Here is a 25,531-nt window from a genome sequence, read left to right on the forward strand (position 1 = left end):
TTTGGGCCAGGTTCTGGCGGATTCGGTTGCGCGACGATCATGATAACAACTGGACGTTATTGACAACAGCATCAACCATGGAAACGAGAGGCGCTACATCGAGGGACGCGAGAGCGTCGCATGGCCCGACAAGGAAAGCCCATGGCTTCGCTCGGCATACATTGGGCATCATCCTGCTGCTGTGCGTGGTGTTTATGTGGACCGCATCGAACTTTCTGGCTAGCGTATGGCTCATACATATATCGCTCTGACTAACATGGTGAGAATTGAGGCTAATTGTTTTCTTTGGAGGGTAAATAGACCATCTTAGCAGACAGCAGCTTCTCAAAACCATTTTTCGTGACCTACGTCAATACCTCGTTCTTTATCGTGTTTTTGATTCTCGTGATTGCACGTCGGTCGTTTCGGCTGTGGCGGCGAGGGAAGCTGTCGCAAGTCACGTCGTGGCAGTCGTTCGTTGTTTATATGGATGCGCATGGCAGGAAGGAAGACACGGACGGACGGGGGGTGCCCACTTTCGAGACAGAGGGGTCTGATGAAGAGCAGTCGACGCAGCGACAGAGATTGCTCGATGGATACTATGATGCGGATCATCAGCCAACCGGTAGTACGGCGGCGGCTGGAACCCCTCCAGCAATTGCTTCCAAGCTGGGTTTCTATGAGACTGCCCGGTTGAGTTTGCAGTTTTGTATGCTGTGGTTCCTGGCGAACTACTTTGCGTTGGCATGTTTGCAGTACACCACCGTCGGAAGCACCACTATCCTGACGTCGACCAGTGGCGTGTGGACGTTGCTATTTGGCGCATTCATCGGCGTCGAAAGGCTGACTATCCGCAAAGTCATTGGAGTGGTCGCCTCTCTCGTTGGCGTCATCTTGATCTCGCGCGTGGATGTTTCTTCCAGCGACGAGAAGACACCCACGCCAACATCGGCGGAACCCGGGAAGAACGAAGGTGGAACGCTCGGCTCCTTTCCGCACAAGACGCCTGCGGAAATTGCACTCGGCGACGCCATGGCGGCATTTAGCGCGATCATGTACGGTGTATACACGATCGTAATGAAGAAGCAGGTTGGCGATGAATCACGAGTCAACATGCAGTTGTTTTTCGGCCTCGTGGGATTCTTTAATGTGTTTCTGCTCTGGCCTGGGTTTATCATCATGCATCTCACGGGCCTCGAGACGTTTACTTTGCCACCAACGGAGCGGATTTGGACGATTATTCTGGTATGCTGTCTTTTTTTTTCCCTCGCTTTTACGTCTGTGCAACGCGGGTGGCTAATGATGTCTTCAACAGATAAACTCTACCACATCCCTTATTTCCGATATGTGCTGGGCATATGCAATGCTTCTAACCACGCCCCTCGTGGTCACCGTTGGCCTCAGCCTCACCATTCCGCTATCCCTCGTTGGCCAGATCATACTGCAGGGCCAGTATGCAAGTGCGTTGTACTGGGTCGGCGCGGTGTTGGTGTTTGTCTCGTTCATGATCGTGAACCATGAGAGTAAAGCAGATGAAATTGTTGAAACCAAAACGCCGCCGGCGAGCGTTGCGGGAAGTCGTTCTGATGATCGATGATGTTTTCGATTTCATGGTTTGATGATACACATTTTCGGGCATTTATTTCATGAGCACCTTTTTGATGATACGATTGAGGATATCCGGTAGATTATGTGACTGACATGTATTGAAATATCATATCGATCCATCATGCAGGGCAATCAGCGCATACTCTCAGATATCTTACAGTGGGAAAATATCAAGCGAAGGCGCTGTAAGATCAAGAACGAGAAACAGAGAATATAAGAAGAAGATATCGGAAGCAACGCTAGCAGGGGGATATCGTCAAAGGACTGGAAAAAGGGACACAAACGGCAGGACCTACTGAATGAACACTATACGCCCCAAAAAAGAAAAGGAAGAAGAAAAGGGGTAGGCGAAAGATCTACAAATGAATGCTGATAAATGATGAAAAGTCCTGGAATAAACCAATAAATTAAGTAGTGTTAGTGCAAGGGTTGAAAGAATTCCGGTGTCGCCGGAGTGAGGACCGTCGTAGGTGGTTGTGAGTGTCGCTGTTGTTGCTGTTGCTGCTGCTGTTGGGCCTTCTCCATCTCGAGGGCTTTCTTTCTCGCGACGATGATGCTTTTGAGGGCGCCGAGCCAGCGCGCGAGACTTTCCTCGTCCGGTGCGCTGAAGCGGTAGATCGGCCGGTCCTCGGTAATGACTTGGAGGCAGAAATTCTTGGATTTAGAGATAGGGTCGATTTCGGCGGCGTTGATGACTTGGGACATGGGGACGATTTTGATGGCGCAGTATTCCTGAATGAATGGGTTAGTCGAGCAGTATTGAGGGATGTAATTGGAGGAGCGTACCCGGTCGTCTTTATATAAGGCTAGACTGACAGGTCGTAGCACCACCCAGACCTTCTTCCATTGCCGAACTCCGTGTTTGCTGCGTAGACATTGTAGGTACCCGTGGCAGATGACCTTGTCCGGATCGCTCAGCGGTCCGAGGTATGAAGGGTTATGTTCTCGTGCGCTCCGGGAGCGCTTCGGCAGGTCGGCCCTTGAGGCCCGCTGGTGTCGCGTAGCAGGAGTATCCGACAAGTCAGAGAACTCGGTGACTTCGTTGCCCGAGTATTCTTGCATTGCAGGAAGATTCCGGCCGACGGACAGTGAGCGCGACACGCCCAAGGAGCTCGGCGAGCGGTCATGGTCCGCCTCGCCAATATCAGACAGCTCACTCGCCGTCACGGCAGCGACGTGATCTTCCCCCTCGCTCATGACTCCTTCCCTGTATCCCCCAGCCCGGGGTTGCGTTTCGGCGAGGATCGCCTCTTCCTCTTCGTCAATCCGTGCTTCATTGCGGATCTTCTCCAGCCAATCCTCCGCTTCTTGCTCGGATGCCGCTTGGAAGCGGTAGTTCTTAGATGGTGTGAAGATGCCAAACACGTGCTCTCGATGTGAGCGGGGCGAGTGGACCGGTGCGACTGCGGTGACGTCGGAGAGCGTGATTGATATGCGCAGGCGGGCCTCATCTTCGTCTTTGTACACGGAGAGCAAGTTCGGACGAAGAACAAGGAAGACCGGCTTCCAGGATGCTTTAAAAGCCTATAGTTGGGGTAGCTCGGTCAGCTCGTACGTCGCGAGACCGCAGTATCAGGGCCGATCACTTACATGTCTGCTTTTCATCCGACATAACACCTTCCCCTGCTTCAGGACCCGATCGAACTCGAAACTCCCATGCTCATTGACCGGCGAGAAGGTGTCCAGGGTGAGATGTCCGGTGCGGAGAGGGGCCGACGACGTTCGCGACTGCCCGGTCACGCTCGTACCGGACGGCGCCCCTGGCTTCTTCACGGGCTGATCGTTGGGTGCCGCGGATGACGGGTTCTGGGAGCTTTGCGACATGGTCGTGCCGACTCGTAGAACAAATCCATGCTCTAGGCGACGATCTGGCACGCGGATGAGCTCGACGGGGATTACTGAGAATTCACCAAGGAAAATCAAACAGTCGCAAAATCCTCCAGCACTAAGGCCGCACAGGGGGTAAATTATTCTGCACTAATTTCAGGGTTCGGAGAGGGACGCCCTAGGCGTTGCGGCGTGTCTGGGCGGAGGGAGATCTACAAGTGGGTTTGCCTTGGCTTCGGCTCTAGTTTAGGCGCTCGAACTCCTGGATAGAGTTTCACGTCGGTATCGATAGGGCTCATTGAGCCGTCCTGGGCTGCTGGCGATGAGTCCCTCGCCACGAATAGTGGCTGGTGACTGCCAAAGATGGAACACACAGCCACGTCTTGCTGTATCGTATGCTGTGCCAAAGGTACATCGCGAAAGGCGTCTGGCATTGAGCAACTCGATGTACTTTGTTTCTGTCTGGTGTACCTGCTCCGCTCCATAGTTCCGTTGCTATTATTGTCCATCTGGACCATGCCAAGTGCCAAGCTCCTGACAAGTGCGATTTCTCCGGTGTTCAGGCATAGAGCTCCAGGAGAACAATATGCAAGTCCTAATGCAATGTCCATGCTTAGTGATCTGATATCGAGTCCTCGCAGAATTATATCCAGGTCCTTGGCGAACAGCTACGATTCACGCCAAGCATCGAATTCGGTCTTGAATGCAATGCTCCGGATGCGTTCTTGGTACAAGGAGGCGCAAATATTCAGCTGGGCACCACACATGAGGATGGTCGTCATGACCCTGAACAGCGATTGTTAGTTAGTTGAAGTTTTGGCCATTGAATGGGAGAAAAGCTTCAGAGTAATGGTAACTTCCAAGTTGCAGAGTACGGGGAACTTGGACGGAATACTCGGTAATACTGCACAATTTCTCTCACAAGTCAACCGGAGTAACTGATGAGGCTGGCCAGGCCTGGGCAAATAAAACGGAACCACGCTAGTAACGGCTCGTATGATGGACGGCCATCCAATTGGCCAATCAGCAGTTATTGCCATCTTTGCACCATTCAATTGGTCCAGCGCTGTACTGGCGCGGTTTCACTGCGTACGGGCTGGCCAAGTGCCGAGCTAGCATCTGGCCACCTGAAAAGGCCATGCAATTAATTCTCTGCGATTAACAATCATCGTCCCCGACAGACTGAAATCGAATCTCGCGGCCCCATTTCTACCACTTCGATTCCACGCGGGGCTCGGATGTCCGAGCCGTAGCCGGCATCGTGTCGTTCGCCTTGCCTGCGGCTGTTTTCGCTGATCCTGTCCGTCGGTCGACCAACAACCTGACACAGGGGCAACCGGGGACCGGAGGCTCGTCGTCCTCCAGCCGTTCGTTACTTCGTCTCGGATCACATTCGATCTTTTTGTGACGGACCGAATTCAGATTACGCAATATCAGCCGGGCGAGAGTTGGCATTATTCGGTGTCGTAGCTCGACTACCAGGTATTTCTTTAGCCGATCCTTCGACGTCCTCTCCTTGCGGGACACAACGTCGGTCTGCACTGCCCTTGAGCCCCCTTGGTAGAGGGCGATCATCGCTGCCATGAACCTGATCCAGCGCATTACCAAGCGCCTGCCCAAGGCTCCGGCCTTGCCGTCGGTGGATGATACTGCCGTTCGAGAAAAGGGCGTGTTTGGGCGCCGGTTTGCCTTTTTCCGACGACGCATCAGGTTAAAGGGCAATTCCTCGATTTCAATACCGCTAGGATTTGTGCTACTATTCCCATGCATTGTGATCATCCTAATCGTACTCATCATCGTGCGTCATTCCGCATCGTCTGGAGGCCTTCTCATCCCGTCGGGTTCGCCTCCTTCTATCCGGTAAGTTGGCTTCCTTTCTCGTCGCCCGCATTCGATAAGACTTTGCGCTGACTTCGCTGTAGGAAAATCAGCGAGAGATATGACAAGGTCTTTAACGTCGGGTGTCGACCCATCGACACCTCCGGGCCTCGAGCCAACGCGGCCTTTGTCGTTCTGGCCCGAAATAAGGAACTCGATGGAGTTGTCGATTCCCTCCGATCCATTGAACGGCATTTCAACCGCTGGTGGCATTATCCTTATGTTTTTCTTAATGACGGTGACTTCGATGACAATTTCAAGGAGACCGTTCGGAACCACACCAGCGCTCCTGTCGAGTTCGGCAAGATCGACGAGACCATGTGGGGCTTTCCAGACTGGGTAGATGAAGAGGTTGCGCGAGAGGGCATTCGGAAGCAGGGAGACGCTGCCATCATGTATGGCGGCTTGGAGAGCTATCATCACATGTGCCGATTTTATTCTGGGTACGTATGGGCGGAACCCCGATTACGGCATTCTGCGATCTGACCTGAACATTAGGTTCTTCTACAAACACCCCTTGCTGCAGAAATACGAGTGGTACTGGCGTCTGGAGCCTGATATCAAGTACTTCTGTGACATTACATAGTGCGTTTTCTCTACCAATGTCGTGTCGCCAGACGGATTCTGACTCTCTATAGCGATCCCTTTATTGAAATGGCCAAGCACAACAAAACCTATGGTTTCACGATTGCGGTCAAGGAATTACGCGAGACAGTTCCGAACATGTTTCGATACGCATCGGCTTACATGCGGCAGAACAATCTGACCTCCAAAGGCTTGTGGGAAATGTTTCTTGAGAAGCCCGAAGAGAAAGATAAAGAAGATGAAAAGAAAGAACGGCTTCCGGAGGAGGAAGGTTTAGAAATCCCCGAGGTTGACCCGGAAGCCATGGAGGGTGAGAAGTACAACATGTGCCACTTCTGGAGCAATTTCGAGATCGCGCGGCTGGATTTCTTCCGGAGCAAGGAGTATGAAGATTTTTTCAACATGATGGACCGTAGCGGAGGTTTCTGGATGGAACGGGTAGGTTTCCCTATCAATGATCCCTGTGAGTCCCCTGCTGACAATTGTAGTGGGGTGATGCACCGATCCATTCTCTGGCCGCCGGAGCTTTGCTCTCGCCCAGCGACATTCACTACTTCCGGGACTTTGGTTACAGGCACACGACCATCATGCACTGCCCGGCCAATGCTCCCGCCCGGCAATTGACGCGCGAGCCTTACCTGGACCCGACCATTGAGGATGAGAAAAAGCGGAAAGAAGATGATGACTACTGGGCCGAGTACGATCCCGTGAAGGAGAATGGGGTTGGCTGTCGATGCCGATGCGACACGGACATTGTGGACGTCGAAGGCAAGCAGGGCAGCTGTCTTGCCGAATGGGTTGAGGTGGCTGGTGGATGGGCTTCGCCATAGGCGATTGAAGTCGTCTAAGAGATCGTGCCCGAGTCGCCAGGATCGCTCAGAGGTCCATGGAATGGCTCTGTCCGACGCAGGAAGTCACGCATCAGACGTCGCTCGTCCCTCGTTTCCATTTCGTGGTTGGCCATGGGGAATTAGGGTGCTCGTTTCCTGTCTATTCCTATCTGGAAGGGCGTTCCGGGTGAAAGTTGGATTTCGATGTTACCGCACCGAAAGTCCATGCGGTAGTATTATTATTATTATCACCATTCCATCAATCTTGTTTCATTTGATTCCGAGCATCGTGTGATGCGCGTGAGTACATGGCGTGTGCGCATGTCGATGCGTTTTGCGGTTTGTTTCTGGCTGTCGCGACAGTTGGATTTGGGCAATCCTGTCTTATTCTTCCATGTTATTCGTTCCTGCATGCGCATTTTACGGTAGATTAATGTACATAGGTAGGTAGGCTTATGGGAGGGAATTCTCTGAGCTTTGCTGTTTAAGAGAGACGATAAGAGAGATGATGGTCGTACTGGTAATGGGAATGTCGTCAGTCTACAATAGCAGCCTCGACCTTGAATGATTCATTGGTATAAGTAGTCCTTAGTCAGCCGAATTCCGGATGATCATCGCGGATCATGTGCCCCGCGCGTCATTCCGTTCAGGCCGCATCCTCTTTTACCAGGATCACTGTACGATGGTCCGAGGCTGAAAAAGCCTTGCCATTCTACTTTCTCTCTAACCAGGGAGGATCTATTCGACTCGTCTTCTTTCTTAGATTCCTTTCCTAATCCTGTCGGTCGAGTCGATTCAGCCGTACCAAAGTCAATCGTCATCCGGCTCCGGCCCCTCTCCCATAGATAAGTTGATCCGGTTAGGCAGAAAAGCATATATCATCGTCTCCTTTTCCAACAGCTGAATGTATAGTGAGCGCTTTCTTTTGATAGTCTCGTCGATGGCCAAAGATCCTCAATCAAATCTTTTCCCAGCACCGTGACTGCAGAGTCGCTCAACCTGCTCCTTTCCCGCCGCCCTTCCCAGAGTGTAGTTTCACTCAACCAAGCACTTTCCAAAACCCCCCCGCCGTGACTGTCCCGTCTGCTACCAAATCCTGCTTGCGTCTCTCATGAGAGCTCCGTGGTCCTCGCGGACACCATGGCTGATATTTCCGAGCCAGAAAAGCGTCCCGCAGAGGCAGATCCTAGCCTGCCTCCCCGTCTGCGGTATCCTACCTTCCCACCGCTGAGCCGATCCGTGGAGGAGTGGTTGTCCCAGTCGCGACCGGCTGCCATGTCAACGACTGGCAGCATGCAACCTGAAGGGCAAGGAGGGCCTTCCGGCTCGTTGAGTGAGAGCTGGGCGACGCTGAGTCTCTCCGATATGCACTCAGAAGATGGTGCCCCGTCCGAGCAGACAGATATGATGTCGCTCATGGACCCCAGTGGCCCGGATGATGTGGCCAGCCTGGATGAAAGGGGGAGTAGTGCATACGGAGAGGAGCCTGAGGATGCTGATGACGAGGAAGCGGCGGATGATGGCCGCAGGAGCATCTCAGCCTCACAGGAACCCTTCCTACCTCATTTCATCCAGGACGATCTGGCCGCAAACCAAGGTAGCAACATGACCATCAAGCAGGCGCCGTCAGAGTCGATCGAGTTCCCAGAGCCGGACCAGTGGCCCGAGGTGGATCAGATTGAGCTCAAGCATACAATTCGCATCCTCAATGACGGCGATACTGATCCCAGTGGGGGCTATCAGGCCATCACTGTGCACCAGACCATGACTAGAGACGGCCTGGAGCTGAACAAGCCTTTCCGTGTGCTCTATGCCGGGAATTCCGAGTTTCGGAACATGGTGCTGGACAAGATTGGGGATGTCCTGGTTTCCAGCTCGACTCGCAGCGGCACCAGCTCAACGGACTCATCCCGCTATCATGTGGTACCGACGTCATTTGGTGCCGGTGCTACTCCGAATTTTGCGGAGTTGCTCCCAATTCATGTACAGTTAGTTGTCGACGAGTGCGTCGATGCCAGTGTAGACGTCGGAGCCAATGTCCCCAGTGCGGTAACTCTCAAGTTCAAAAACAGGCCACCTTGTTCGTCTATTTGGAATGGTTCCGCGCATGTGGTCCAGTCAGATACTGAGTGGTTCTTCCCGGACCTTGCCATCTTTTTTGTTTCGGAGAATGACTCGGTCGAAGCCCAACGGACGAGGCAACTGGCACATACCTTTATGGCTACGCATGAAGTTCCCGTCATGTTCATTTCTGAGGACCCACTGTGGATGAAGGAGGCTCACAGCAACTTCCCTCTGGACGAGCACGTTCTGCACGTGTGCCTCGAGTCTCGAGACCCAGAGACGGGTGAAACAACTGTATTGCGGAGATACCCGATTGACATTAAAACCTTTGAAAGCATTGCGCCGACTCAGCTTAATCGTCACCTGGCTTCTCTATGTGAGTTCCGTCCAAAGCTGACGCCAAGCGTGGCCGGCCACAAGCAAACTCTCAAGCCTTTCAGCGCTGCCCAGTATCCGGCAAAGAGTCTTCTGGAGGCCTACCTAGCGCGTGCACATGTATACTCACCGGTCTTCCGGATGGTAATGTTATCACTCCTTTTCGCTACCGCCCTGTCCCTTGGGTACGCCGGTGTCCGGTCATTCCTGGCAATGTCCATGCAGCGGTTCACAGGGGCCAGTAGCAGTAATGTCGCTACTGTGACAGAGGCCACTACGACGACTGTAACTCTCGTGTCGGCAACGAAAGCTGTCGCAACAGCTGTGCCGAAGGTCGACCTGGGGCGACAGTATCCGTCAATCGATGAATTGGCGGGCATGTCTTCTCTGCTCTTGGAGCAACAGTCAAAACCGGGCGAGTTCCAATTCCAGGTCATTGGCGATTGTCACGTTATTATCAAGGAGCCGACTACGGGGCGACCACCTAAGTTTCACGTCATGGTCACCCGAGGGGACACCGTCCTCCCTCACGAGTTATCCAAACTATTTGACGGTGTCTATACCTTGCGTCTCAACAGAGAAGATGCTTACGGGTTGATCAATGTGACAGTAAAGACCAAGACTCAGCCTGTGAGGGAGCAGACGGTAGAGTTTGACCTGGGTACCCCCTGGCTCAAGATCGAGAACTGGAAACGGGCAGCAAAGATAGTATCATCGCAAGTCAGGCAGGACTTGACTCATGCGCAGACGGAGCTATCCCTCATGTACAACCGGTTATCCACCGATGTGCAAGTCTGGGTGGAGGATGTCGTGCAGAAGTCGCAGGTTGTTCGTCAAGAAGCCGAGCGGTATGGTTATGGCGGTATTCGCCTGCAGAAGATGAGCAGTGACCTGATCATCAAGTCCCGGCAAGTCACGGAGATCATGTCACGCACCATGGCGGGGCAGTTTGCAGCTATTGCTCCGACCTTGGCGAAGATGCAAGCACACAGCCGGGTCATTCGGCACGGCACAGAGAAGGCCATCCGCAATCTGTGGAGTTTGACCGCTCCACGTCAAATTGATATGGACTTTCTCAGGGACTGCTGGCAGAACCTGCGACGGTCAGAGACCCTGGCCCGAGCGCAAAGAGCGGCAAGGGCATTGACCCAAAGGGCACGTCAATGATAAGCGTCTCTGATATATCCGACGTTCCTTATACCTTGTTGGTATGCATCTCTTGTTGGGCGTCTTTGTTTGCGGGGAATGGAGTCAAGGGAAAGGATCAGGACGGAGGAAAGGGTCTTGTTGTTTCTCCATTCTCCAATGTTCATGTTTGCCTTGGGGATTATTCTGCGGGTTATGCTGAAGAGCTGGGCACATAGTATTGCTTGCAATGGAGGTTGGATGGTCAACTATAGCTAGGTCGAATATGAATATTTTGCTCTGCTCTGCCAATCGAGAAAGTGATAAGATGAAGAGTATTGAAAATTACACCCACCATGTTTTTGAGCTGAGTTTTAGCCAAGGTCCATCGTTGCAATTGTCGGATTTTCTGTATTTGCGTTACGAGATTGGGTAGGAATGAAAATTTCGGTTGGAAAACCAAACAAGATTGCCTTTTCCAGACCCCGCTCTCCCTCCTTCATCCTCCCTTTTTCTGAAAATCATCCAGTCTTTTCGATCAAAAAGTTACTCTAGGAATTTCTCAAATCCAGTCTCCTTTCCACCTTCAAACTACCACCCTAGAATTCGATCCCATATCGCCATCTAGCCACCATGTCTGACGCTCCTGAGACGAAGCCGGACCCCACTTCTACCGGCGCGGACACCGCGCAGTCCACCACTGAGTCGAAGACTGAGAAGGTTGAGGAGACTACCGAAAAGAAGACGGAGGGCGCGTCTGAGTCGACCGGTCCCAAGACAACAGACAGCGTTTTCTCGATGTTTGGCGGGGGTCCCAAGAAGGAGAAGAAGGAGGAGCCCGAAGAGGATGTAGATGAGCCGTCTGGATCGTCCAAGGCGAAGAAGGGTGAAGAAGAAGTGAGTGACTGAAATAGCCGGCAGCTTTTTTGGTTGAAAATTTGGAACGGATATTAACTGGTGCGTTCTGTTTGCTTAGGATGAAGCGCCCGAGTCTCCAGACGTCCACTTTGAGCCCGTCATCCACTTGACCGAGAAGGTCGAAACCAAGACGAACGAGGAGCAGGAAGAGCAAGTCTTCAAGATGCGCGCGAAGCTGTTCCGGTTCGATCGTGAGACGCGCGAGTGGAAGGAGCGTGGCACTGGTGATGTGCGATTGCTGAAGCATAAGGAGAACCACAAGACCCGTCTGGTCATGCGGAGAGACAAGACCCTCAAGGTCTGCGCGAACCACTACAGTATGTTTCTCGGTCCCGGGAGGTATCTAGCGGCATACTGACGAGTTATGTAGTCGTGCCGGATATGAAGCTGTCCCCCAATGTCGGTAGCGACCGAAGCTGGGTGTGGAACGCTGCGGCCGATGTTAGCGACGGCGAGCCGGAGGCGCAGACGCTGGCGATCAGATTCGCAAACGCCGAGAGTAAGTTATTTACCTGGCCTAGTACTTGTGCCGCGAAGCTAACCTGGTTAGACGCCAATGCCTTCAAGGATGCGTTCATCAAGGCGCAACAGGAGAACGAGAAGCTCTTTGCTCAGGCGGCCTCTTCCTAAAATCTAGGTTGACTGAGCGCCGCTGTTTTGTTCCCTTGTTTTCACCATTTTTCCCTCCCCGACCTTTGCCCTTCTTCCTTGTCCATCACCGTCCCCGTTACCCCTGACCTCACAATTCCCTCGATCTAATTAATGTATCACGCACTGAACCCGCAAGCCCGGTTGTTGAAGTTGCCACCACCATGTTCGGATCCTCGGAGAGCGTTCGGGACCGTGAGCGATGCGGGTGTGGTAGATTAGAACATGATGAATGGCTATGATTGAATACAGGCAATGGACATATACATGCAGTTGTCTTTGACGACTCGTTGATTTTTTCGTAGAAGCCAACTCTGCTGGTAGATGTAGCGATGGAGCGCGTTAATGGAGTTTGTTCCCCACCGCTTTCAGAGCACGAAAGAAGAACACCTGTTCATGAGTAAAACCTCCCCATTGCTCAGAACTTTCTCTCAGCAAGACTCACCTCATCGAGACAGAATTCCCCGGGCCGGCAGATTTGGATCGTGTGTCCGACGTATCGCTTTCGCGTAGGAGACTTCGACGATCTGACCCATTTTCGCTGGAAGTTTCTCGTTCCTCTCTCTTTGATCTCCGGCGCGCCACCATCTCCAGCACAAACCACCTCGACAAAATCACTGCACGCGCGCGCATTTCCAACGACAACAGCAGCAAGGGAGACTGATTGGATTGGCGCTACAGCTGCTGCGCGTCAAGATGCCGGATGTACGTGTTTCTTTCCTTTTCTGCGCGTTCCAGGGATCAGTGCGACTCCGCGATGCGCCGCGTTGAGAACACGTCTACCCTCTTGCTGCATGTTCTCTGTGGACAGGAAACTTACGACGATTACTATACAGGTCAAGCGAACAATCAAGCTTATAACGGAGCAGCATATCATGTACGTGCCCTCGGTCCCAATTCTCTATCGGCGGCGGCCACATCTCTAATCCCTCCTGACCACGAACACGTGTTGCTGATCGGATTCTTCAGCGAAGGCAAAGATTCCGGCGTTGCCGGTTTTCCGCAGCGAGCATGGTCGATCGAAATCCACGTCTTGAACGAGCATGGCGAGCCCACGCCGACCTCGCTCTTTGATAAGGTCACCTACCGACTACATCCGAGTTTTGGGGATCGAGCGGTGCAAAGTGCGTTCAATACCCGGCTTCCCATGGAGGTCTTGGTTCTGACCGATTTTGTAGCATTTAAAACTCCACCGTTCCGCATTGAAGAGGAAGGATGGGGCGAGTTCGACATGACCATTGGCCTGTTTGCGCCGGACAAGGAACATACGATTACCCATGATTTGAACTTTCAGCAGAGCCGATACGAGTCGAAACATGTGATTGTACGTTCTATCTTCCGGTTGCGCGTATGGCGCTGACGTCTTGGATCAGACGTTTAGGAATCCCAAGCCCGCTTTGCTGGAGCGGCTCCGTGAAACTGGTCCAGTTCCGGGTGATGAGAATGGGGTCAAGACGAAGCGTGGAGCCACCGGGGAGGAGAGTGCAAAGAAGAAGAAGAAGCTTGACAAGACGGTAGGCAGCCCAATAGCCAGGGGCCTGCGGATGCTAACTTCACAAGATCGACATGGACAAACTCGCCGATGGACTGCAGAAACTCTCGGAAGATGATCTCCTGCAAGTTGTGCAGATGATCCACGACAACAAGAGTCCGGACTCGTATACACGGAACGACGTGGAACGTATGTTCCCCTTTTCGAAAATGACTTTGAGCATTCACTGACAACGGCTACAGAAGGAGAATTCCACGTAGACCTCTACACTCTTCCAGACACATTAATCAAGATGCTTTGGGACTTTGTCACGGAAAAGGGCGTTGCTTGATCGAGTCCATACTGTTCCGTTTCTCGATGCTGACATGATCGTATGTCTGGTGACACGCGAGGGCCAGATCTTATCTTTCTTTTTTGGACGAATGACGAATGATGCATGAAGCATGCCCTGAAGGTGTATTGACGGCTCATCTACGAATGTATGATGGTACCGTGTACTGCACCCGTGCCCCGTCCCTTTTATTCTGTCTTTTTTTTTTTTTTTTTTTTTTGAATGATGATGACCTCGGTTACCTGTGACAGTTATTCTTTACTTTGCCGGTAATGATAGGGAGTGGATTTTAAGTTCGGTATTGTTTAAATCGAACGGGTTTTTCTCGAGCTTCAATGTAACGATATACTTGGCTACTGCCGGGGTTCTTTGTAGCCTGGTACTCTACCAGGGTGAGTTGAGTCATGACGATCGACCAATGCCTTAATCAAACCAACTCTTGTCTCTTCGTCGTCTTCCTATATAGTCTGTATGATGGGACATTTATAATGCCACCGTGCAAGCCATCATCCTATCTCGACCCATTGATCATCCCCCCACTACGCCCTGACCACCACACCCACACGCTCATCCTTCTCCACGGCCGCGGGAGCAACGCCGCTCGTTTTGGGCCCGAGCTCCTCGACTCCGCTTGTCTCCGCGCGCGCCTCCCCACCGTGAAATTCGTCTTCCCGACGGCGAGCAAGCGCCGCGCAACCATCTTTAAAAGGATCCCTATTAATCAATGGTTTGATAATCACTCGCTGGAGGATCCGGGGCACAGGACGGATCTTCAGATCGAGGGGCTCTGTCAGACAGCGGATTTTTTGAGGGGGTTGGTCGAAGAAGAGGCGGGGATTCTTGGTGTAGGTGGTTATCAGAGGGTGGTACTGGGTGGGTTGAGTCAGGGCTGTGCGGCATCGATATTTACGCTTTTGGGAGGAGGGTTCGGAGCTGATGGACATGAAAGGCTAGGAGGGTTCGTTGGGTTGAGTGGGTGGTTACCGTTTGAGAAGCAGTTGAGAGATCTATCTTATTCTCAAGACTCTGACGACGTGGACGGTGACGATGACTTGTTTGGTGATGATGAAGAAAACAATGTCGTCGGCGATGCAAGACGACTTAGTCCACTCGATGCTGTGAACCATGTCCGGGATATACTTGATCTTCCCTTGCTAGAAAGCTCTCCTGGAAGACCGGCTGCAACAAACCCTGAAAAGGAAGAACAGGAGCCACCGTTGAAATCGGTTGACTATCTTCACCAGCTCCCCGTCTTTATCGGCCACGGCTCGCTGGATCCAAAAGTATCGGTCCGGCTCGGTGAGGGAATGGCCGACTTTCTCTCCACCACGCTGAAGATGAAGGTAACGTGGAAAGCCTACGAAGGGCTTGGTCACTGGTATCGCGTCGAGGACGAGATTGAGGATATGCTTGCTTTTCTGAAGGTAGAGGTTGGTATTCCGGTTTCTTCGGATCCAGTTCATGACGGGCAAAGTTAGAGGAATCTGAAGGTCACAACAATATATTTTTGTGTATGAACTGATGACTCGAGACGCATACCTTCTGTCAAAAGCACATGCACTGTACATGTCCCTTGTGGTCAGTGAGTTCGTGTCTGAGAGGGAATCCTCGGAGGAATCTGGTCTGATGGCCGTGAGGTAAATATAATATGGCCCGACGGTGCTTCCGACAATGACATTTAGATAAATGTCTATTTAGCAAATATTCTTGTATTGCTCGTCTTCTTTATTGTGGTCCTATAATTTCAACGGTGAATATCATGTCTATGAATATCACCATGTAGAAGTTCATGTCAAACACTAAACACTAGGGGATATCACAAATAGACCAAGCAATGCAAAAAAAAAGTACAAAACTGACAACAAGCTGATATCTCTCGACTGGACTGGCCACATGTAACATGGCATGGAAGATTGGTATGTACGAGCATGAAGTAGTATTAATCACGGGGCCTGCCCTGTCGTCGGATTCCGCCGTCGTGTCAACGAGTCGTCAAGATATCGATTACATACTAAAGCCGGCAAACCATCGAGAAAGGATCGTATCCAGATCAACAGACACCAACGCCGGGACACCGAAATTCAAACACGACAAAAAGATATATGCTGTGTTGGACATTATAGGACGTTTTGTCTTGACCAAGGTCAGCGTCCGTGTGTTGACTTGCCGAGGAAGGAAAAAGGGACGTACCGTTTCAGCAAAGACTCAACGCTAGTCTCTGTGATTGAAGTGCCTCGACCGACTTGCTCCTCTAGCTCGACGAGCGTGCTTATGAGCTCGCCGCCTCGGTAGGCCAGTAGAGCTGGCGGCTCCAGGTGGTTCATCTCCGCGATCTCGTGGTGGAGTTTGACAAAGTGGACGGTTTGGTGACGGCGCGCGAGGCCCGTGAGGGCTTCCTCGACTTCTTCGCTCAAGGAGGACTGGGCTCTCGTTAGAAATAGAGATATTTGTTGGCGGGATGGTGGGGAAATTACCTCGGGGTCGAAAATGCAAACCACCACTGTCGTGTCTGGCGGTACCCGCTCAATCGCATTGAGATACCCCTCCGCATCGACCTCGTCCACAGTGCCGTACAGCCGCTTGCTGGGACTGCTCTTGCGCCGGTTGTGCTGTTGCGACAGCTCCTGTATCCGTTTCTCGCGCCATCGTTGCATGAATTCCTCGTCCTCTTTAATGTCCAGACCCGTCATGTTGAGCAGCGTGCGGCGGAAGCTCTTCTTGCGCTCCCGCTCATACGACTGGGCGTCGGCAATAACTCCCTTGGGCCCTGTGTTGGCCTCAAAGACGGTGGTCGGCACCACCGTCGTCCGCGACGCCATGTTTTTTCGGTCTTCGTGGTTGCTGTCGGCGTAGTCGGAATCGTCGTCTGATTGCTCCTGCACCTCGTTTTGCTTTTCCTCTTCCTCTGATTCTGACTCGGACGCGTTCCGATCCTCCGGGTGTGTCTTGAGGACTTCGCGGTTGTTATTAACCAGACGGTCGAATTCTTCCTGGGCAGACATGGTGAAAAAGAAATTTCAATAAAATGCAGGGGGCTCAGGGATTAGTTTTAAAGTGACGGCCCGCGACGAACAGGAGGTCAATGCCTCGATTTTGGAATAGTTGCGGCTACTGAACTAGGATCCGAACCACGCGGCACGAGTCACCGAGACACCGACAGGCAGGACACGGAGCTGATGGCGATCCCAACAGGGTTGTGAGTCTGTGACTGTTGTGTTCGTGTTTCAGAGCGACTCCTCGGGCATGTGGATCGAAAAGTCCATACTCTATGGCGTTAGACTGGTGTCGGAGCCCTGAACTACCGATTCCAAGTGGCCAAACGCCACGCGAGCGAGGCTGGCGTGCGTCGGTTCGAAGCAATTGATTAAAGTTTCCGCTGGACCGCGTAATCTTGCACCCTGCCGCTCGCGAGCTTGAACGATCGACCAGAAATAGCAGGGAATCAACACTCAATTGGCTTACGAGTCGACTTGGAGATTTAGACTTTTCCTCTGATCCCCAGATAATCCTAGGCCATATGCTGCCACGTGATTCTGCCCCTGGCTGGAGACTTGGCGTTTCATGTTTGTTAATTTCTGCATTCTCATTGGTTCCGCGGTGGACTTTAAGCCAATCGTCACACGTCCAAGCAGCAAGGAACAGTTGACAAATTCCATTCAGGTTAAGCAGACTGAATGATCAGTTCTCCTATCAACAGCCGTGACTCATGGCCCTTGGAGTATGGAGATCCATTTGGAGAGGCCGTGGAATTGCACAAGGGTCGATCTGATACGTCCAACCTTTGCTTGCATAAACCCATTACCCCAAATGGAATGCCGACTCCGTCCTACTCGTCTGAGATTGATCGTTCTCGCTCCAACCCTCTGAACCTGATGCATGCCGTCAACAAACTGACCCTGGTTCAAAAACACGTGGCATGTCAATCCACGTGCCTTGGCAAACTCTGTAGGGTCTTGCCACGTTCTGCTGATGATTCACGGTTAAGCGTCGAATGGTGTTGTTTGGATACACGCCCCGGACTCCGAGCATCTCAAAGATCCCAAAGACTATCCATCAGGCTAACTAAGAGGAGTAATTTTTCATGCGGCTGGATCGGCACCGCTCACCCCGAATCCCCAATTACGGGGAACCTGGAAAAAAATCGAAAGAATCTCTCTCCGCACGGGGAGGCTGCTTCAGGAGTTCCGGATGTCCGTTATCAAGGCAGTAGACGATTACTGGAGACACCCAAAAATGCTGCTGAGGGCTGACGAAGAGCGCAAGGGCCTCAGAGCTAAACCTGCCGAATTCAGAACTTTGTTGGCTGTCAAACTCGGTGCCCCTTCTTCTTGCATGGAGACAGCCTCTTGAGCCTCCGCCGGTCCGCCCTCCGTCCGCCGTCCGACTGACACCGGAAAACGTACTCGTAGGGCTGGAACCCACTAACCTATTTATAGTCATTCTAGCCTTTTTAGGCTAATTATACCATATTAAGTATAGTTTATGCGCAGCTATACCTTCTCTATATAATTTAGTGCGAGGCTGAATCGATTCACCCGCTCTCCCATCATCCAGCGTAGATCCGCACTTCAGCAGTTGGTCCTTTGATGATGTAAAGGCCAGGTTAAGCTGCTCGTTGACTCCTTGAAACATCCACTCCGTTTATTAATTTAATTAATCACTTGATTCCGCCCGATCACTTATGGACTGACTCGCATTCCTTGATATGCCAGGTTCATTTGTTATGTTACCTCCATGGGTGTCCCTTGCCCAGAATAGGATCCGATACCAGTATATCTCCAACGATTAATAGGCACACCTCCTTAATCTTTGGATAGTAATGCACTGATTTTGCATCATCCCGGTCTTGTCAAGTTGCCTTGTATTACCTCTGAACGGCAGCAAAATACATACACCACCACTTGGGATTTGTTTGAATGAACCACTAGTCCCTATACCGGCGACAATATTGCAGGTCTTAACCCTAACTGTAACAGCATTGATCATCCGTCTAGAACCTGTCGGATTGCGCGGCTTGAAATCGTCCCATTGATTGTCAACCGGGAGATCCACAATTAATTTTATGAGAAGGTATTTAATTCTGGCTAGTTTAATTAGTGTTAATATCACGTTGATCACAGACAGTCTTCCTGTCAACCTGATCCTGCGGGACCATCTTGGAGACTCCCCTTCCAATTCAGGGGTTGCCGACAACAGCACATTGTAATAGTTATAAAGTCCAACATATGTTGGTCCCTGTCATGGCCATTGTCTGGCAAGTGCAGTTACTGTGGACAGACTTCTCACTTTGATGCTCGTCTCAATCAGACGAGGGTCTCTAAAAGCTTCTGATGAATGAACAGGAGCGGTCAATCCTACATGGCTTGGACTGACAGGATCTTTCGTAAGTGGTGGGAATTTCCAGAGAGAATACTAATGCAGTCTTCTACGAAGTACAGCTCACCATATCCTATGGTGAGCTGCATACCTCTCTATTTAGCACAGCGTCTATCTATTTGGTTTTGGCTACGTGCCGCTAGAGTTCCAACCAATTTGTCTCTGGTTTTGTGTTGAGATTCAGAACCCTTTTTCCTGAGGTGCTCACCAAGATGCCTCCCGACGGCAAGTTAAACTCGTACGCAAAAATCGTTGGGATGGAAGCATCTTGTCCCGCGGGACCCATGGTCAGAGATTGGTTCGTGATGTGGCGATATTCCAGCTACGACCTAGACAACAGTGAGCTTGGTTTCGACTTCTAGCAGACTTCACCAGACATGGTCGTTGGTATTCGTTCTGATCGTCCTTTTCCGACTTGCATGATTGTCTCCTTTGGTGACGGCCGGTCGTTCCTTCCTTCAAGATGCTCTTTCCCGCCTCGACGTCATCCCTGCATGGGCCTTCCCACACAGTTTCCAGATCTGTCGTGACTCTCAACGTCTTCATGACAATCCGAATCGCGTCTGCTTCTTCTATGCTCGATGAACCATCTTTCCACGAGAGCGGGCTGACCTCAGAGACCTCCGCTAGCTTAGTGTGCGCAGTGGGTATGGTATATCTCACAAAAAGAAAGTTGTTTCTGTGCGGTCGCCTGCTCTTACGGGGCATGCTTCTTGTCATCACCTATCGTATCACAAACAGGTTGCATTCTTGTCCTCATTATCAGAGTCGAAACTTGTCCTATCGACTCAGCATTTTTATCCGTGATGCTGATGCGATCGTTACTCGAATACTGTGACCTCCAGGACCCGGCCCACTAAATGTAAGGAGAAATCAGACCCAAATGGACTAGAACGAGTTGCCCATGTCGGTGGACGTAGACAACGCGTTGCTAAATGTACCCTCAGCTGACGCCAACAACAGTGTCGATGCGGGATGAATGTATCCTGCGCTCCTATAACTCAGCCGGCTATGTCTGACGACGCCAAATGTGAATGCGTCACGGCTCGTCTTTATATCTCCATCCAGGGGATCGGCTGTTAGCGACAATGGATGCATTTTTTAGGCCACTTCAACGCCCGCATGAGGGCATTCATCGACTTGGAGGCGCTCATTACAAAAATAGAGAAGAAAGCTGAGACTTTTGGAATCAACTTGGTGATCTTTGACGCAAAACAAAGACAGCTAAACGCGATACTAGTCTCTGGTACAAGTTCTAGCGGACAATGCACGGCCAGAGGCAAGCGGTCAATGACCATGGACGACGATGCGTTATTTCCGTTTATAGAGGGTGTACTAGACATACCGGGCCAGTATGACGAGACACGGCTGCATTATATTTTGAGGACTTTGAGAATGACCAGCAAGCCGGTCTGTTTGCAATCCTTGCGTTGACTGGCGCTGATATCTTTATCTTTCCCAACTTCTCAACCAAGTGGGCGAGGTCTGGGAGTAGTGCAAAGAAGACACAACCCACAACGACAGGGAAATTGTTTCCCTTATCTGTCACCTCACAGAGAGCAAACAGTAAGTCGAGCTGAGCCTGTTCTAGATGAACCTGTCAGGGGATGTTTCCTGTTCTTTGGAGACGCGCGGACGTTCTGCATCTGGATACATTACTGGCGATCATTGTCCGGGGCGGACATAGCGCAAATCTCGTCCGTGACTCATGCGTGTGGCGCATGCAACTTTCTAAACCAACGTCGATTCGCCGCCGACTAGATTCTGGAAACCGGATATTCGATGTCAGGGACCTCCGGCTCATGGAGATAACATGGGATCCAACGATTAGTCCGTTATTCCGTTGCAGGGACAAGTCAAGCGGTTCTAACCACCGGCAAGAATTATCATTCTCGAGGACGATTCTGTGCGGCGAGTTTATATTCTCCAGTTTCTGTGAGACGAGTACATGAAAAAGGAGTTGACACCGCTGGAGAATGCCACTTCTCACGATAGTTCTGAATGTGATCTGGAGGCCGGCGCGAAAGCATGCATTGTTCGTAGACTATATCCTTCTTTTGCCCGATCTCAGACTTGGGCAGCATCAGTTTTATGACACATAATAGAGCCAGACTTTCAAAGAGTAGCGAAAACTTATTTTTGAATACACAGTATCGGGAAACTGAAATTCACAAAATAATGGAACTAACTGATCTAATCGAGGAATCCTGAGATTCCGCTAGCAAGTCACAATTAGGGCGTAGTGAGTAACCGTCGAGGGACAATGGCGTAGCGGTTTACAGCTTTCGAGTTGTAATGACTATATAAGTGACTGATTTTCCCGGTTTGCAGCCTTGCTGATGATGGAGTCGTGTTCGCCAGGCAAACTCGAAGATTCAAGCAGGCACCTTCATAGCTTCTGCACCTTTTTATTCTTTTCATGTTCTTATAATTGATCAGCACGTCGTATTCAGCTGGATCCGATTATCCACGTGTTGATATCGGTAGTGCAAGTAGAGGCTGAGATATCGGCTGTCGTCCCCGTGCATTCTCGACGTACGCTCGATGCATCCTGGAGGCATTGGCAGGGGATTTGTGCTGAAATGGTGCTGTATTTTGAGACTATGGTTCGAATCCTTCATCCGATTTTTCTTTTTTTTTTTTTTTTCTAACAACCTCTTCTCGCCTGCGATGCTCCTTGGATGCTCAATTGTCAATTGTACCTGGCCAGCTTCCAATTAGTACTCTTTCATGGGGGACAGCACGCCAAGCTGTTAGTCAATCTGTTACGTGATTGGTGGATCCCCACCCTCGGGCCGAGTGGATCCGTTTGGAGCATTTGGCGGGCCGGGGAATTTTTAATGGAGACCACACGTTGGACCCTGCATGGACAACGAAGCCCCATAGCACTCGCTGATAGAGGGTGATGATTGTTATCTGGATTGTATCTCTTTATACATATCATAGCACATTGGCCACAGATTTGTTGACTTTTTGTTTCAGATCTTACCATGACGTCGACCTTGGAAGGGGCCCCTGAATTTTCAACCGAGAATTTCACTTTCGACGTATTCCCATGACTCGGACATGGTAGACAACGAGGATGGAGAGTCGATGATGTCTTGACACTGTTAGACTTTATCAAGGTAGATGATAAGATGAGAAGTTGGTCCCAGTTCTGATCATGGTTCGCTGATATCTTCGTATCGCAGCGCACAGCTTGCTATTTACGCAGGAGGAGTGCAGGAAAGTAAGGTTCAGACGTATCCAAATCATTACATCAGGAGAAATAGTATCGCAAGATGGGTTTCTTCAGTCGATGAGTTCTGCGCGGAATGCTATGAGCATTTATTTAATCGGCCTCTGCAGGAAAAGAAGGAATTTGACCTTTAGTTCTGTATGAAGGCCTATATTACCTTAGTAGCCAAGGAGGATCTACTAGGCTGTCTGAGACACTTAACACACGAGAATGTGCTATGCAAACAAAACTCTGTACATACTATCTACCGAGCCCCAGCCAAGGATTGCAGATCATAAAGGCGCCCTTGTTGCACAGCCAAATTTAATCCTATACCCGTCTTGGAGACTATTGCTCTCGGGCATTCCTCAACACCCACATACATATACATGTTGAATTAATACCTCGTGTTTCGCGTACTTTTTTTTTTTTTTTTTTTTTACCTATCTTCAGTATCCTCCTGACTTTGAGAAGTTCGTCCCCCTTGCATATATACATATAGTGATATCTAATTATATGTGTGGCTATGGAAAAGGACATCTGCCACTGCCAGTCTCTGTCTGTGTCATGCGCAGCCTTCCCAAAATATAACCTCCTTGCATGCTTCAGCCGCAATGGGAAAACTACGAAACGCGGTAAGCACGGCGTGCTGATACAAGTGTCTGTCAGGAATGTCGGACACTACACATGGCACCATGTGCTTCAGTCTCCAGGATCAGCAGCCTCCATACTATAGACCACCTCACTTCTCACTACGTTGGTCCAGGCAAGGGGATGAAACTTTTGAGTTTTCTCATTCAACGATCCGATCATTTCGATACACATCCCGGATATCAGAGATTGACCTTTACAACACACAGCCAAAGTACATGAGAAAAATAATAGAGGAAAAAAAAAAACACAGTACCACGGACAAGGAAATAGAAAGAGAGGGTAGAAAAAAAAAAAAAAAGAACAGAATAGAAATATGTGCAACGCCAAAGCAGACAGACACAAGCCAATTCCGCATACAAAGTCAGCGTGGTGCATGCCATTGATGCAGGATTAGCCGGAGCAATGGTGCATCCAGGACCGGACCGAGAACCGAACCGAATCAAAACAATATTCCCACCACCCAAACATGCAGCGAGGGTACGGTAAAGGTAGTAAAAAAAAAAGTCCTAAAGCCACGCGCGGCCCACTGAGGTGAACCAACGCGCTCGAATAATAAAGTAACCGAGACCAATGGTCAACCCAAAATGCGTGCCAAACACGCAGACTCCATCACTCCTGTAATGGGGAACATAATCGTAGTCTTGGTATGGAGCCAGGGAACAAAATAAGAAACGAAAACAAGTCGGTCATGGGTAACCATGCTCTCAACAGATACCAGGCTGGGCCAATTCCGAGCGGCCGTACCGGGCTCGCGGGAATAACAATATCGTACATTGAACAAAACATTCTGTTGGATGGGTCCAGGTGGACGACGCATGCAACGGGTCATGACTCTACCACGCCCAGATTTTGAGCTATTGAGGTGTGCATTAGCCACGCGCAAAGAAATGTAATTGCAAAAGTTGATACTTACAACCGAGTCCCAAGAGCCAGTGCACAGACTGATGCCGTCGTTGCTGACACCAAGGCAGCTGACGCGGTTTTCATGTCCGCTCAGCGAACCAACCTTGTCGCCGCGCAGAACATCCCAGACCTGCGAAATAGTTAGCATTGTATTAGAAATATTCTCCCATTCTTTAACGTACCTTGCACTCAAAGTCATCGTAGCCAGCAAAGAGCAAACGCCCGGAAACGGAGAATGCCACGGAGGTAATTCCGCAGAGGACCTGGTCGCTCTGCGCAAAGAGTCAGCACTTGTGATTCCGTCACGTTGCCTTCCCGGCACCTACCTGGTACGTGTTCAGCTCGCGGTCCGCGCGAATATCAAACAAGCGGCACGTCGTATCATCCGAACCAGTGCCAAAGGCGTTGCCGTCTGGGAAGAATTGAATGGCATTGATATCCGACTCGTGACCCGCGAACGTCTGAACAGCCTTGCCAGTTCGAATATCCCAGAGCTTGGCAAAAGCGTCGCAGGCGCCCGACACGAAGACGTTCTGGTTAGTGGGGTTGATGCTAATGGACATGACATCGCCCAGGTGATCCGCGAACTCGGTCACCTTGGACCCGGATTCAATATCCCACAGCATGCAGGTCATGTCGCCGGACGAGGTCAGGATGCGGCGGTCATTGATGAAGCGGCAGCAGGACAGGTAGCCGGAGTGACCCGACAACTCTCGCGCCACACGGGTCGGACCCTCGCGCGCAGATAGATTGTAGATGGAGCAGATGTTGTCGAGACCACCGCAGGCGACATAGTTGCCGCTCGGGGCATAGGCGCAGGTCATGACCCACGACGAGCGCAGCGGAATGGCGTGGACCTTGTTCGTTGTGTAGGCATCCCAAATGATCAATTTGCCATCTTGTGACGCGGACACCAGATGTCGTCGGTCGGTCGACCAGTGCATGGCGTAGATCTTGGCCAGGTGTCCCTTCAGCGTCCGTCGCGGTCGCATGCCGATTCGGGGCAGCGGGTCGGTGTTGTTCATCGCGACTTGTTGCACTGTAGATCGCGATGATTAGCATCACCCGGAGCGCTTAGAAGATGGCAAGGCATGGTGTGTAGCTTTTGCGGATGGCAAACTCCCACCAGTCGTGGTCAGGGGGGGGGTTTTGGCGAGGGGGGTCACGAAAGTCATGGATCGCGACGGGATTGCACTGCGAAAAAGCATCACCGGGACAGGGAAGAGCTTACAGGTCGTATCCGCCAGCTCATCTTTCCTGCGCTTGATCTTGTCCTTCAGGCTCTCTGCCTCCCGCCGGGCGGCGGTGATTTTGGCCTGCATCTGCTCACTACTCAACTCGGACGCCGCCATGGTGCTAGGAGAGAGTGATTCCAAAGAAAGACCGCGACGGAAAACTCAACACAGAGGGGAGAGGAGGTCGAATTGACCACGGCGTGCCACGGGGGAAGCACGAGAAAGGCACGGGACAGATGAGATGGTGAGTGAGAAGCGACAGGGCAAGGGCAAGGCTTTGCGTTCCGTGAGGATTAAGGGGAGACCGGACGATAGACGGGCTACGGTGCTTAGTGAGCAAGCCTTGGCCAATCAGAGTGGAGGCGCCCAATTTAAACAGGGTTGCTTGATAGGAAGCAGCCCGGCGCTGGCGCGGAGAATGCTGTGCAGATGGGTCCTGCGAAGCCACTACGGTGCTGTGCCTGAGCTCTCCCTCCCACCATTCTG

The 25,531-nt window shown here is 51.3% G+C and overlaps 12 protein-coding genes across 12 annotated transcripts; 6 read left to right on the forward strand and 6 right to left on the reverse strand.

Moving 5' to 3' along the window:
- Positions 1-77: 77 nt before the first annotated feature.
- Positions 78-1,576, forward strand: VTN49DRAFT_5857 (uncharacterized protein; the record flags this gene model as incomplete). The annotated part of the gene is made up of 3 exons (XM_069413960.1): positions 78-224; positions 301-1,224; positions 1,295-1,576. 3 exons carry the CDS (start codon positions 78-80, stop codon positions 1,574-1,576), a joined length of 1,353 nt encoding a protein of 450 aa, XP_069266081.1.
- A 428-nt stretch (positions 1,577-2,004) lies between these two features.
- On the reverse strand, positions 2,005-3,411 carry VTN49DRAFT_5858 (uncharacterized protein; the record flags this gene model as incomplete). The annotated part of the gene is made up of 3 exons (XM_069413961.1): positions 2,005-2,319; positions 2,374-3,111; positions 3,178-3,411. The coding sequence occupies 3 exons, from the start codon at positions 3,409-3,411 to the stop codon at positions 2,005-2,007; spliced, it is 1,287 nt and encodes a 428-aa protein (XP_069266082.1).
- A 1,212-nt stretch (positions 3,412-4,623) lies between these two features.
- VTN49DRAFT_5859 (uncharacterized protein) lies at positions 4,624-4,869 on the reverse strand (the record flags this gene model as incomplete). The annotated part of the gene is made up of 1 exon (XM_069413962.1): positions 4,624-4,869. One exon carries the CDS (start codon positions 4,867-4,869, stop codon positions 4,624-4,626), a length of 246 nt encoding a protein of 81 aa, XP_069266083.1.
- Positions 4,870-4,996: 127 nt separating this feature from the next.
- Positions 4,997-6,707, forward strand: VTN49DRAFT_5860 (uncharacterized protein; the record flags this gene model as incomplete). The annotated part of the gene is made up of 5 exons (XM_069413964.1): positions 4,997-5,274; positions 5,337-5,735; positions 5,791-5,877; positions 5,931-6,315; positions 6,366-6,707. 5 exons carry the CDS (start codon positions 4,997-4,999, stop codon positions 6,705-6,707), a joined length of 1,491 nt encoding a protein of 496 aa, XP_069266084.1.
- A 1,140-nt stretch (positions 6,708-7,847) lies between these two features.
- On the forward strand, positions 7,848-10,313 carry VTN49DRAFT_5861 (uncharacterized protein; the record flags this gene model as incomplete). The annotated part of the gene is made up of 1 exon (XM_069413965.1): positions 7,848-10,313. One exon carries the CDS (start codon positions 7,848-7,850, stop codon positions 10,311-10,313), a length of 2,466 nt encoding a protein of 821 aa, XP_069266085.1.
- Positions 10,314-10,904: 591 nt separating this feature from the next.
- Positions 10,905-11,819, forward strand: VTN49DRAFT_5862 (uncharacterized protein; the record flags this gene model as incomplete). Its single annotated transcript, XM_069413966.1, has 4 exons — positions 10,905-11,168; positions 11,248-11,506; positions 11,560-11,688; positions 11,740-11,819. The coding sequence occupies 4 exons, from the start codon at positions 10,905-10,907 to the stop codon at positions 11,817-11,819; spliced, it is 732 nt and encodes a 243-aa protein (XP_069266086.1).
- Positions 11,820-11,822: 3 nt separating this feature from the next.
- Positions 11,823-12,470, reverse strand: VTN49DRAFT_5863 (uncharacterized protein; the record flags this gene model as incomplete). Its single annotated transcript, XM_069413967.1, has 3 exons — positions 11,823-11,922; positions 11,965-12,114; positions 12,283-12,470. 3 exons carry the CDS (start codon positions 12,468-12,470, stop codon positions 11,823-11,825), a joined length of 438 nt encoding a protein of 145 aa, XP_069266087.1.
- A 63-nt stretch (positions 12,471-12,533) lies between these two features.
- VTN49DRAFT_5864 (uncharacterized protein) lies at positions 12,534-13,660 on the forward strand (the record flags this gene model as incomplete). The annotated part of the gene is made up of 7 exons (XM_069413968.1): positions 12,534-12,542; positions 12,674-12,714; positions 12,807-12,961; positions 13,016-13,161; positions 13,211-13,351; positions 13,398-13,518; positions 13,572-13,660. 7 exons carry the CDS (start codon positions 12,534-12,536, stop codon positions 13,658-13,660), a joined length of 702 nt encoding a protein of 233 aa, XP_069266088.1.
- Positions 13,661-14,148: 488 nt separating this feature from the next.
- On the forward strand, positions 14,149-15,138 carry VTN49DRAFT_5865 (uncharacterized protein; the record flags this gene model as incomplete). Its single annotated transcript, XM_069413969.1, has 1 exon — positions 14,149-15,138. The coding sequence occupies one exon, from the start codon at positions 14,149-14,151 to the stop codon at positions 15,136-15,138; it is 990 nt and encodes a 329-aa protein (XP_069266089.1).
- A 639-nt stretch (positions 15,139-15,777) lies between these two features.
- VTN49DRAFT_5866 (uncharacterized protein) lies at positions 15,778-16,662 on the reverse strand (the record flags this gene model as incomplete). The annotated part of the gene is made up of 3 exons (XM_069413970.1): positions 15,778-15,793; positions 15,851-16,080; positions 16,135-16,662. 3 exons carry the CDS (start codon positions 16,660-16,662, stop codon positions 15,778-15,780), a joined length of 774 nt encoding a protein of 257 aa, XP_069266090.1.
- Positions 16,663-23,413: 6,751 nt separating this feature from the next.
- On the reverse strand, positions 23,414-23,693 carry VTN49DRAFT_5867 (uncharacterized protein; the record flags this gene model as incomplete). The annotated part of the gene is made up of 2 exons (XM_069413971.1): positions 23,414-23,522; positions 23,581-23,693. 2 exons carry the CDS (start codon positions 23,691-23,693, stop codon positions 23,414-23,416), a joined length of 222 nt encoding a protein of 73 aa, XP_069266091.1.
- A 47-nt stretch (positions 23,694-23,740) lies between these two features.
- VTN49DRAFT_5868 (uncharacterized protein) lies at positions 23,741-25,162 on the reverse strand (the record flags this gene model as incomplete). Its single annotated transcript, XM_069413972.1, has 5 exons — positions 23,741-23,761; positions 23,821-23,940; positions 23,993-24,082; positions 24,137-24,849; positions 25,042-25,162. The coding sequence occupies 5 exons, from the start codon at positions 25,160-25,162 to the stop codon at positions 23,741-23,743; spliced, it is 1,065 nt and encodes a 354-aa protein (XP_069266092.1).
- Positions 25,163-25,531: the final 369 nt, after the last annotated feature.

This window comes from Thermomyces lanuginosus (genome assembly GCF_041956635.1).
Source record: "Thermomyces lanuginosus strain ATCC 200065 unplaced genomic scaffold VTN49scaffold_36, whole genome shotgun sequence".
NCBI lineage: Eukaryota > Fungi > Ascomycota > Eurotiomycetes > Eurotiales > Trichocomaceae > Thermomyces > Thermomyces lanuginosus.